Here is a 13,438-nt window from a genome sequence, read left to right as displayed (position 1 = left end):
TTTTAATAACTTACATATTATCGTATTTCATTATACCTACAAAAATGTAACTATTATGCTTAATTTTATACAACAGTAGAACCTAGATACTTTGGCTGATACAAATTTAATAAAAACTTCTATTATTTATCAAAATATATTGTCACTATTAAAGATACATATTTAAACCCCTAAGTCACAAATATATTCGTTGAGAAAAGATAATTTAATTTATAAATTTATGATATTTTAACAAGGCTAATATTTTATCATACTTATATTATAAATACAAAGGTGTATGTGTATAATAATTAGCTTTGGTGGACTTACTGTATCCATATTTATTCCTGGTGAGTACATGAAATTACAATTAAATCATGAAACCAATTATGATTGCACAATAAGTATTTTGAAATCGAATGCTACACTTTGGAGAGGACGATATTGTAAAAGAGATGTCAAGAATGTAGGAAGGTAACTTACAGTATCTGGCCTTAGCAGTATGCCAGTTGGTCTGTTCGGATGGATCCGAAGGTCCAGCCTTGTTGACGGCTCGCACTCTGAACTGGTATTGGTTTCCTTCCTCCAACTTCGGGACGGTACCTTGGCAGATTGGCCCTTGGACTTCAGCAGCCTGCAAAAAAGTAATATGGCATTTATTATAGTTGTTAAATAAATAGCCGTTTGGTTGAGAATATAATGATTACTTAATTCGACCATTTTATTAGGTTTTTTCACAGTAATCTGTTTATAATATACATATGTTTGGTAATATACATTGTATATAGACAAAGTTGTATTATTTTTTTTCAGAATATTTATGTACATTAAAGAACATTTAATATATTCTGATATAAATGTCTATGTAAGTATTTCTATTTTCCGACGCCGATTGAAAACATTGTTCATATACAGATATACAGATTCTTTGTATAGATTAGGGCTCACAAACATGATGTTGTACCTACATATTATATATTGCTATGAATGATTTATTTTGAAATTATTATCCTTTTGCCCAAATATCAAATTAAATATCTTTATTGGGTAGTTTATGGGCAAATTTTTATAACCATGATTATATATGTACTATACAATAAGACGATAAAATAACGTATCATATACATCTTTACAGACTTTACAATCCAGTAAGAATATTATACTTACACATATTTTTATTTTATAAAAAAATTTACCATTCGTTCAACCTGTTATAATAGTGTTGATCCAAACAAATCATTGAAAAAATATCATACGTGTTTGCCCGGCAAGAAATTAAACCAGCATCCATGAGTTCGACATTGAAGTTAACCGCCCACCGAAACCCGCCCCGCACCACACTCGGTCTTAATCGAGCGTATCGCGGGACCCTATAATTGGTGATGTGAAGCATCTGAAACAATTGGACTGGGAGTGTCCTGGGAGAAGATGCCCAAGACTTAGGTTGCTACGCTCAAAGTGAGCTCTGACTGAATTTAGTGAGTTTATTTTAATGAAAAGTGAAAGGAATCGACAACACATAGAAATTACGAAAAGAAAATGATGTTACGTTGTGTATACAGCAAAGAAAGCGAAGCTAATCATAGCGACAGCAAAAATTATCTGACGAGATCTTCACACCCGCAGTAAGACGCCGCAATTTTTTTAAAAGCAAGATAATTGGCCTTAGTAGCAACCAAGTCGGACGGCCCACACTGCCACTACACTAATTCCTCGTCGGGTAGGAATATATTTCAGTTAGCAATAAGATGTTTACCTTGACGAATTCTCCGCGGAATTTGTCCATCATCTCGATGATGTATCCAGTAATTGGTGCACCATTGTCCCTGATTGGCGGCTCCCACTTAAGTTTGACCATGTGCTCGTCCCAGTCCACGATGTCTGGCAGTCCAGGAGGTGATGGGGCGTCGAATGGATTCTTGGCGATGGTGGAGGTGTCGGCTTCCAGAGGCTCAGACTCACCCTCCTCATTGACGGCTTTCACGCGGAACATGTACGTGTGCATAGGCTCCAGACCTGAATTGGGAAAATAATATATATATTGAAGAACGAAATCAATATTATCAATATTATTCAGAATCTACTGTGACACGATTGTATATTTTATACCAAATTAAAAATGTAATAGTTTTGCGACTTTGATAGACTATTAGAGCAAATTTTTGATGTGTGTTTATCCCAATTAGCTGGTCGACCCGCCAAAACAGATCCCTCTATGCCTGGGTACCCAGGCTAGAGCCATATCACTGCCCCTTTGTGGGGGCCAAGCTTGGGGCTAGCATAATAATATATTCAAAAGAGTTAGGCAGCGACACAACAATGCTAATTCCAATTGTAGTTCAATAGAATTTTTTTATTTAAGTGTCTACTACAAACATTTTTCCACGCTGCATTCGAAGTATGGCGAATAAATAACACCACGATCGAGAATTGCAATTTTGCACCGCAGGCGTGGCCTGACTATTTATAGAGGTCCTTGGTTGACGAAAATAGGTTGCAGTATCAATCATGACTTGATAATGTCCAAATTCTATAACATAAACCACGAAAAGGAACTCACCAGTGACAACCCCTTCTTCCTTGTCGGGGTCGACTGATCCAGCTGGAGTCCACTTTCCGGTAGATGTGTCCATCTTCTCCATGACGTACATGCTGAGCGGAAGTCCTCCGGTGTGTTTGGGTTTCTTCCACTTCAACTTGCAGCCCTCCTTGTGGACATCCACTACCTCCAGTGGTCCCTCGGGCTTGCCAGGTTTATCTGAAATTAAATAATTTTATAGTTTTCATGTTATGCAAATAGTGTTGGGATAAAATATTACATTATCTAAATTCTAAAGGATAAAACTAAGAGGAAATAAACGGTGTCCATGGTTTGCGCCTGATAGCGGAGAATAATTTATTGACCAGGACCACAGCCGACTCTATTACAAGCCGAAACATTCGGAAACTTACCAACAACAAGTGGTACTAACTTTTCTACTCCTCCCGTTGCTGTTTAGGATGACCTACCATTGTTCTAGTACTCACACTGACGCGTGTGTAGTGTTCACTTGTCAGAGCATTTTTCGTTTCAGATTTCGTTAAAAATTTATTATTTTAACATATCTTGGAGACCTTGGAGTTCATCTTATTTAGTGGTTCTGTGTTATTAATAATTGGAAGTGACGGTCGAAGTAACTAAACTTCTGTGTATAATATCATAATACATTAGGATGCTTGCTAAATTGACAGTCGGTTCAAAACGACAATAACTAATAATTTATTTATACTATTCAGTCATTATAGAATACCAAACTCTGCTTGCAAGTACATTATCAATAGTGTGATAAACAGAATAGATAATATTATTTCCAAATTAGTACTTTGTTAGAAATAATAGTATTATATCAAAATTACAAACCGTATCACGAAGATTTGATTGTCAAACAAACATTTAAACAGTGGGACCACTCGTTTGAGAAATATGCTTGTGCAAAAAGATATGATCAGGCTTTGTATCTAAAGATGGCGCTGCCAGGACCAGTCCTGTGATATCAAGTCAAAGATGATAACTTCTAGGTGTTCGATTTCTTAGCGTCTCATACTCACAGTACCTACTGTAGATTCGTCATTACTGAAGTAATATGAATTGAATAATGTGACTGATTAAGATCAAATAGAATTATGATAGGCAATATTCTATACGTTCCGGTAACTAAATCTGTGTCTTAAATACTATCAGATAGTCTACCTATTATGAGTTTTATTGTATAACTCACCCAAAACGATGACTTCAACGGTAGCCTCATCCTCTCCTGAATCGTTGACAGCCTTGAGGGTGTAGATTCCGGAGTTCTTCCACGAGGTCTCGTTGATTTGAAGCTTTGTGTTGTAGTCTTCGTTTTCGATTCTCAGAGTTGGAGTGTTCTCCAAGTCCTGTAATGATATCATACCCACATAAAAAAATGCACACTGTTTTTATAAGGATAGGTACTAACTAACAATATCAACAAGGATCTGTATGTATGAAAAATAATCTCTCTGTTTGATGTTAGGAGAAAGGCTGTTTTAAAGGTACGATAACCCTCAAATTTTTTGGCACCGTCAATAGAATCTATAGTTCGAAACTTTTATCTAGCGATAGACCCCAGGAGTCCAACTAGGCGTATGCAGCGCTGTCAAATACTCGATGTATGTAGGTATAACTATCTGATATACACAAAGTTCTGCATTTCAATTGATAGTTATTGCCTTAACAATGTAATTTTGTGTATTGTAACTGTGAATTGGGTTTTCTTTCTGTGGATATCTCTATTCTATCGCTTTCACCATGCCGCCTTACGAATGAATGAATTAATGAACGATGAATGAGAATTCCAACAGATATGATCCATTTAAAAGCTCACCCTGATATTATAATAAGTGAGTATTTTAATGTGGCGAAATACTGGGATGACAACAAATTGATTTTATACGTTGTTATTGTGAACCTATAATTTATATTGAATAATATTAATATTACGAATCTTCTGTTAAGTTATAAGTTAGGTTAAACAAATGATAGTTACCTTGTTGGCAAACGACCAGGTCTTGGTTGGTGGAGGTTCACCCTTGATGTCAACATCCAACTTGATTGCCGTGCCAGCGCGGACTCGCAATAACTGCATCTTGTCACGGTTGATGTGTGGTTTCACTAGAAATTGAAATACGAAGTAAATATCAAAATGAGAAAGAAACCGCTATATATATTAATATATTCCAAGATAAGAACCTTATAAGATCTATTATAGCATCATATTTGTTTAACATAATATTTTTTTTGATCATAATAAGATCATATGGGCCACCACTGAGTGGAGGTTTGTTTTAACAGATTTTTGTTTTTACGAGAAATAGTTGTCAGCCATTTGCTCAACCTATTAGGTCCATACTCTGACTCATACACAATTCGAAAAACAATATGTGTACTTGTCAGACCCAGGATTCGAACCTGGGACCCTCGACACTATAGGCCGACAATTAAGCCGCGCGGCCATCGTGGGTTACAATATATTGTTAATGTAACTGCGAGATATTAAAAAAAAATAATACGTTGACTGACAGTAGGTACATAATATATTTATTATTTGTAATATATTATTGATTGTTTCAAGATTGAAGAAGAAGAAGGTGAATACTTTATAATAAACATACAGAATCTGGCCTTGGCGGTGTGTGGTTCAGTTGCATCTCCAGGTTCACCAGGACCGGCTTTGTTGACAGCACGAACTCTGAATTGGTAAACGTTTCCTTCTTTCAGATCTGGCACGCGACCTTTGCATTCAGGCGTCTGGAAATTTCATACAATTATTATTTAATACCTATGTTTAAAATATTCGCAGACGACTTAGCAACTTCACTTTAAAAATCTACTTAACCGATGCAATATAATATAATTTCACAAAAAAAGCTTTATCCCATTTTAGCAGCTTTTACAACTAAGCTTTTCAATTAAGACGAAGTTTAAATCGGTTGATTAGCTTACCGTAGTAGTTAGCGCCTCCTGCCAGGTGCCAAACTTGTCTTTCTTTTCAATGACGTATCCGGTGATGGGTGCTCCACCAGTATTCTTGGGCGCATCCCACTTGAGGTCCACACGGTCCACATCCCAATCGTCGATTATGGGCACTGATGGTTTTCCAGGAATATCTGATGAATTAAAGAAAACAGCATATAAAATTTGTTGCCATAGCAATTTAAGTATTAGAATGAAATTAAATGAAATTTTTATATGACACATTTCAATTTGACACTATGTGAAAGTCCTGAAGAAGTCTCAACATTTCATTTCGAGAAATGATTGATTACTATTTGCGAAACACTCTATTCAATTCATTAACTAAAACTGCTCTAGTTCATTGTCATAATTATTAAAAACTGACTATAACTCACCATACGGGTTCTTGGCGATGATGGATCCTTCGGTCTTCAATGGCTCTGACTCTCCCTCCTCATTAACGGCCTTCACCCTGAACTCATACTCCTCGCCTTCTTGCAGTCCCTTGACTTCCATCTCAGGCTCGGTGGATCTACCGACTGGCACCCATCTTCCGGTGGCTTTGTTAAGCTTCTCAACCACGTATCCAGTGATTGGTTTGCCTGAAAAATACAAAGAAAAATCAGTGACAGTTTATAATGACTTTTTTAATATTATACCAAAGGAATCAAAGTATTCATAATATATACGGGTAACTAGAATTACTTACACAACACAGAATGATATTTTAAAATTTAAAACGTATGTTGCCACGAGGCCCGATAAAAACAGTGTAGTAGTAAAGGCAGGGAAAGAGGAATACCCAGACTTTGAGAAAATCACATAATATATGTATTGCGACAGTACTGGGAATGAAACTCCGTGCCCCCGGATGAGAATCCAGTGCTTCACGCATTAGACTTCGTGGGAAGCCTATCGTGTGTTTATATTGTGTTTTTTTCTCTTACGATTGTTTAATTATTTAGATAATACATATAGATAGATATACATATTTACCTCCATCATCCTCTGGTTTCTTCCATGCAAGTTTGCACCCAGACTTGGTGACGTCGGACACCTTGAGAGGTCCGGTCGGTTTTCCAGGAGAAGAGAGGACAGTGATTTCTACCTCAGCCTCATCTTTACCATGTTCGTTCACCGCCACGATCTTGTACACTCCGGTGTTCTTGCGGAGAGATTCCTTGATGTCCAACTTGGTGTTGTAGTCAACGTTGATCACTTTCACGTTGTCTTTGGTGGTCACCTGATTAAAAAAATATTATTAAATATATAAAACATATAAAACATATTAAGTCAGATATGCAAGAGTTTATTTGTGGTCATCATAATAGTGATAAATCAGTCCTAATGAAATTTAGTGCAAATCTGTATTCATACCTAGTAAAACCAATCAAAACTCTTATTTCAAATCTGTAGCTTTGTTCTTCTACTCTTTTATAACATTATATTGTAGTTATAAAATGTACAAATTTTTAAATTTAATTGATTTGAGTTTTGTATTATTCCAATTGCAAACAAGTGTTTGTAAAAAACCAGTAATAAATAATTTACATACTATTTATAAATTCGGTAGATAAGCACATTACTCATAGACAGTGGAACTAGGTAATGTGTTGGGAATTTAATGAAATTAGCTAATTAGAAATGTTAAACATCCGCTCAATGGACACCCATAATATGATCTTTTTAGGATCGGACATGGACAAAAAATCATATTGGCTTGCTGAAAGCATCAACCACATGAATAAAGTAGGTATATCAGTCTATAATCATCCAGAATTTTGGGAATTAAGAACACCATGAGATTAAGAAATTATTTATGACAATACGTTGTTTTCATTGAATAGGTAATCTTAAAATTTTCATTGGTAGAATAAGAACTAGCGTGGTTTAATCTTCTCATTGACATATTATCTTCATCAAGTTTCAAAATTATTTTTGACATTGTTTCTAATTAAAATTTTCAGAAAGAATTTTGGGGGTCCCTGTGTAAATCCCAACGATCAAACTCTCAACATGTCAAACTCCAGATTTAACCCGACCTGACCTAACCGATTAGATTTTATTTGTTTGATTATAACGTAAAGTCTCAGATCTTATACGTATACTCAAGATAGATAATAAGAATCATAATGACGATAATACATACCTCGGTTTCAGTGGTCTTGAATGTCTGGAACCACTGCACCTTAGGCGCGGGCTCTCCCTTGATGTTGACATCGAAGAAGATTGGCTTTCCCTGCCTTACGGTCAACGCCTTCAAGTTGGTGCGGTCGATACGTGGCTTCACTGTAATATAATAATTTTATTAATCAAATTGAATAAACTAAATTTGAATTTAACTTTAAGAAGGCTTGAAATTTTTGATATTATAATCGTCACTATACAGGCCAATTTTCGTAACCCTCACTTTTCACTGAAGTGATATTTTGATGGTAATGGACTTATTGCATACTCTTACACGAACTGGCCAAATATCATAGATCCCAAAAATTATTTCATATCAAAATAATTCAAAACTATTTTTTAAGCCATTTGTAACTTGACAAAAAATATTCCAGCCAAATGTTGTAACCCTCTCTAAACGTAAGCCACAGGGTAGGTACAAAGTAAGCCACTCAATTTGTAATAAAATAATATATATACAATAACAAATAAATATTATATAACATAATAAGTAAATCTAATTCCCACAGTTTTTTCACTTCCTGAACAATTTGATATTTGAGGGTTACGCTACTTGGCCCGTACAGTGACAATATGTTTTTACACAATTTTCTACAATATTTTACGATATTTTGGTGTACCTACAATGAAGTCTGTAACTTTCATAGTATCAGACAAAATATCTTATCGTCTTTCTTCATCTACATTCTACATAGTAAGTATGATTTATATCTCACTCTTCATGACTTGTAAGAATTATTGAAAAATGTAAAAGATAATTTGTAAAATTCTTACATGACTTGTGTCTGATCATGGTCATCTTGGTTGGTTCAGACGGTGCGCTGGGTCCAGCCTTATTGACAGCGATAACCCTGAACTGGAATTCGCTTCCTTCGGGAAGGTCGGTGACTTTGCCGGTGGTCTGGGTTCCGGGCACCTCTCCAGCGTTCTCCCAGTCGGGTGAGTCCTTGAGCTTTTTCTGGATTATGTATTTCTCGATGGGGGCGCCATTGTCTGACGCTGGCGGCTCCCATTTGAGGTCCACGCTGGAGTTGTCGTTGTCAACAACCTCAACCTTTCCGGGCTTGTCGGAGACGTCTGGATAAAAAATAAACTCAATTAGTTATACTACTTTTTGGATTTCTCATAATGACTCAATTTTAGCTTTTGTTAAACCCTGTTAATTTAAAGATATTTAAATTCAATTTTTAGAAGACCAATAATGATACCTAACAATATTTTATTACTACAGACGCGTTTAAATAAAAGCGAATATCATGTTGAAAACAAGAAATGTTTATAAAACATCCATAGTTTGAAATCATCTCCGATATAAATATATCAACTTTCCGAGTGAATCCACTCACCCCTAAGCTAAACTATTTAAATATTTGAAAAAAATACTACCCTAGATAGGAGTCGAACTCATATCCATTGGATTCTGGCAAATATTTTTTATCAGTTGAGCTACCTGCATCCTACCTAATTACAACGAAATTAACTAGTATTCATACATATGAAGAGCTTGTACATATGTATGTATGGTCCCAATATTGAAGCTTGATTTGATATAAATAAAAAGGATTTCAAGTTATACACATTTATATTTTTTATAAAAATCGATGTTTTTTAAAATAGATATAAAAAATATTAAAACTATGAATTAGTCAAAAATCGCTTAGGCGATGCTTAGAAAACTTAATAAACTGAATTTTAATAATAAATATGACCATAAAATATAGGTAATAATAGGGTGCGGTCCGATTCAACAAATTCACATTTTATTACATTTTTTACAATTGTAAGTTTATCTTTGACTTAAAATAAAAAATATTTTTCTTTTTAATGTTTTCAGATACATATTTATTCATTAATACAGTTGAAATTGTAAATTATCAAAAAAAATGTCTCAAATTGCAAGCTTCGAATTTTTCCGCTAGACGCTTCTTTAAAAAATGCTCAGTAAAGAAAGACTTCACATTAAAATATTATTTTTCTAGTATATATCTGAGGTATTTGCCAATTATCTATGTTCAGTAAAGAATGTTTCATTCTCAAATCAAAAATAGTTTTTTATTAAAATTTTAATATCAATAAAAAAATAATCCTAATGTCACGTACCAATGAATTCAATGACTAGTCTCTTCGATGTATCAATTCAAAATTATTAATATATTTTAATTATCTCATATCTCAAATATGAAAATTCGGGGTTAAAATAGTAACAATTCTTACCGAAAGGATTCTTGGCCAAAGTAGGCTTTTCTGATTCCAAAGGATCAGAATCTCCTTCGTCGTTGCAGGCGGTCACACGGAATTTGTATTCGGAGCCAGGGTTTAAGCCGGGGATGTCCATCTCCAATCGCGGGCGGTCTCCGGGAATCCTGGTGGTGAATAAGAAAGTTTATCATTAACACCACTGAATTTCATTTTTACTCAGATAAAGTTTAGTCAATTTTAGTAGTGTCACTTATTAATTACTATTACTCATTATGGTACTTCTTACTACCACTATTTTAATGAGAGCTGATAATAAGGACAATATTTAATAATATTATGTATGTCAAATATGCGACAAAGTAATTAGCAAAACTGCTTGGGATTGGCTACTCTGTAAGTTTTATAACTTTGCACTTTTTAATACATTTTACTCAATGACGACGCACTCAGTACAGTAGCTAGCAAGTAAATTTCATTCGCGCGTGCATAGGTAGACGTCACGCAATATCCATTATGCGATATCACGCATCGGGAATTTATAGCAATATCACCTTTATTGTAATGGCGTTAGAACAGTGTTTCTAGTATCAATGTTCGTTTGAGCGAACCGTTCGAACCGAACCATTCGGCAGACCCGACAAAAAGCATCGGGAATTTATAGCAATATCACCTTTATTGTAATGGCGTTAGAACAGATTATGCCATTCGGCAGACCCGACAAAAGAGTGAGTGTCATTTTTTTTTCCAGATGCTTCGTCCATATTAATGTCATTGATTTTACTACATTGATACGCCCTTTGCCTGATTACTTCGCATAAAATTAGAGCAAATGATATACATTTGTAGTAATAAATAAATAGATAATATATGTAAAAAAATATATTTATAGAATACATTACATCATTGTCATCCTAGAGCCGGAGTACAAAGTTATGAAGTATAAGCTCTAAGTATTGTTGATAAAAGGAGATTTACCATAAATTTTAATATTGATTGCTATTCACAGTCCGAATGTATTTTACCACGTTTTTATTAGCTCGTATTATTGTTTGTCCAGTACAATTTTTTTTCTTGTTTGTCTAATACAAATCTTGCAATCGATTTTAAACTAACTTCCCGACTAGCTAGATATTTGAAACTTTTAGAATATATTAGAACACGATGACAAAGCATTCTTTTAATACTTCTAGCCATCTTTAAGCGGAATTGAATTCATTTTCAGTTAATTCTGTTTTGTATGAAAAGTTATTTCGGAAAAAAATCGTAAAATGTAAAACACTATTATTGGTTGCTAAGGGGGTTCTAGCAACTAAATTATTAATATATACGTGCGTTACTATGGAAATCAATATGAAATGTCAAAAAATGACATTTCAGTTTTCTATATTATTTATTCCGTATTTCTATCAAGTACAAAAAAAGTATTTATTAATACATAGAATTGTCAAGTTTATATGATTCAACAGAAAATTTAAAAACTTGGTATATAAAAAGTTATTTTTATCTTGTAATTATTAACATTTACTTTTTATTAAGTATTTTGATTGGTTATAAAGCCATTTGTTAAACCTATTAAAATTTCAGGTAAGTTCAACGCGGCTGTACGATTGGAACCCGCAATCAATAAATCAAGCGGTGAAATTTCTGGACTGCCCGCGCATCTATTCTATACACAAGACTGCTATCAGCCGCTATCGACAGCTATCGAGAGTAGGTTTTCATATTTCTATATCAAAGTATTAGCACTTACGGTAACAATTACAATAAGTGCTATGTTTTAACAACACCTCTCTTGGCGGTGCTAAATTTTAGAGCGAGTTAGACAGTTTTGACTGTTTAGACGGCTAAATAATTGTAAAAATTGTAATACTTCGATACAAACATATAAGAAACTACCATTGGTAGCTGCCGATAGCAGTTTTGCGTATAGAATAGGTATTGTTTAGGCATGGTAAAAATCATAAATTGAGAAAACAGTATTATATTATAGAATATTTCTATAATTTTTACGCTGATGGTGTGAAAGACTTACTTTCCAACGCGCACCCATTTTCCGGTGGCGAGGTCCATCTTCTCGACCTCGTACTCTTTGATGGGGCATCCACCGTCATCTTCTGGTTTCTCCCAAGCCACTTTGCAAGACTTAGCTGTTACGTCAGATATCTTCAATGGTCCTGTAAACGAAACCGAGAGTCAATGTTATTATTATGGTCATATAATATGATTAATTAAAACGGGAATAATATTTATATCGTTATGTAGGTACATTATTGAATATTACTATGTGTTATTTAAAGAATCAGACATATTCATAAATTACCTAATAAATTTTAATTACTATTTATTTATATTTTATTATTCACTATTTCAATATTTTAAGAGGAAAAACATTTTTTTCTATTATAAAACTAATAATTTGTTTTTTTAAAAAAACTATAATTGTGGGTACTAATTCCAAACTCAGATATTCACAAAATAATACCTGTACTAAGATATGCAAATAAATAGAATAATTATTTTGTTCTAATAAATCGAATAAAACAGAGAATTATAATGGTACACTATTATTATTATTAAAATAATATACATACCAACCGATTGATGTTAACGATTTAGCAAGTATCTTCCAATCTTAATCTAATTTTACTAACTCTATAAGGTGAATTTGATTAAACTAATAGGTAATCGTACATGGTTAGTAGGTAGTGCATAATGAATAAAATTCTTAACAAAAGTTAAAAAAAAACAGCATGTAACCGAATACTTTGCAACTGATACCCACAAATATTGTCATTATCTAGAAATATGATTATATCTGATATTTTAAACGATACATTAGGAATCTCTCAAATTATGATCAACTCATTCAAAAATCCTGTTGAAAAATAGGTTTTAAATATCTTCTCAATTATTGTAATATTATCAAATAATATCAAAGAAAACTGACCCTTAGGTGCTCCAGGTTTGCTGAGTACGGTAAGTTCAACAGTTTCTGTGTCCTTGCCGTTGCAATTCTCAGCCACCAAGGTGTATTTTCCGGTGTCTCGCCTGACGCAGTTGACGATGGAGAAGTCGGTGTGATAATCGACGTTCTTGATTTGAATACGCTCAGTGTTGACGAGCTTGATGTTTTCCCTCCATGACCTGGTAAAAGTCATAATAATGTAGATATATCACAATAAGGTAGAAGTATCACATTTCAATGTTATAAAGCAGATATAAAAACTCTATTGGTTTCGTCATATATTTTTTACTAACTACCAAACCAAAAACAGTTAATAATAAATTTAACATAAGCCACGATGTTTTGTTTACGTAGATAATGCTTTCTGACTTTATTTAATCCTTCAATTAAAGGGTTAAAAGTCTATAGGGTCTAAGTGCCAAACAATCTATAACACGTTTTTTACTTCAATGCAATCTAAATGCCAAGCCTAATAATATTCTGAAGGGTCTAAGTTCCTAACTCTAGCATTTTTGTCACACAAATACATTAAAACACGGGCGGGGGTCTATGTGCCCCTACATACCCCTCTATATAGAACTTTTCAATATTGT

The 13,438-nt window shown here is 34.0% G+C and overlaps 1 protein-coding gene across 17 annotated transcripts in view; it reads right to left on the bottom strand.

The window, feature by feature from the left end:
- Nucleotides 1–13,438, bottom strand: part of bt (projectin protein bent) — a 229,024-nt gene that overhangs the window by 51,429 nt on the left and 164,157 nt on the right. For all 17 annotated transcript variants that reach the window (XM_085953753.1, XM_085953755.1, XM_085953760.1 and 14 more), the window contains 14 exons: nucleotides 12,828–13,024; nucleotides 11,913–12,054; nucleotides 9,896–10,044; nucleotides 8,456–8,758; nucleotides 7,644–7,783; nucleotides 6,491–6,737; nucleotides 5,890–6,096; nucleotides 5,483–5,646; nucleotides 5,152–5,287; nucleotides 4,527–4,651; nucleotides 3,738–3,894; nucleotides 2,540–2,737; nucleotides 1,736–1,995; nucleotides 463–613 (listed from right to left, as the gene is read on the bottom strand). In XM_085953753.1, the coding sequence (XP_085809879.1) occupies nucleotides 463–613; nucleotides 1,736–1,995; nucleotides 2,540–2,737; nucleotides 3,738–3,894; nucleotides 4,527–4,651; nucleotides 5,152–5,287; nucleotides 5,483–5,646; nucleotides 5,890–6,096; nucleotides 6,491–6,737; nucleotides 7,644–7,783; nucleotides 8,456–8,758; nucleotides 9,896–10,044; nucleotides 11,913–12,054; nucleotides 12,828–13,024 (2,576 nt within the window). The remainder of the gene's footprint in view (nucleotides 1–462; nucleotides 614–1,735; nucleotides 1,996–2,539; nucleotides 2,738–3,737; nucleotides 3,895–4,526; nucleotides 4,652–5,151; nucleotides 5,288–5,482; nucleotides 5,647–5,889; nucleotides 6,097–6,490; nucleotides 6,738–7,643; nucleotides 7,784–8,455; nucleotides 8,759–9,895; nucleotides 10,045–11,912; nucleotides 12,055–12,827; nucleotides 13,025–13,438) is intronic.

Source organism: Rhyacophila brunnea, unplaced genomic scaffold (assembly GCF_057557595.1).
Source record: "Rhyacophila brunnea isolate RB1 unplaced genomic scaffold, BYU_Rbru_1.0 scaffold_4, whole genome shotgun sequence".
Lineage (NCBI taxonomy): Eukaryota > Metazoa > Arthropoda > Insecta > Trichoptera > Rhyacophilidae > Rhyacophila > Rhyacophila brunnea.
The sequence above is the reverse complement of the archived record's forward strand: the minus strand, read 5'-3'. Positions and strand labels throughout refer to the sequence as shown.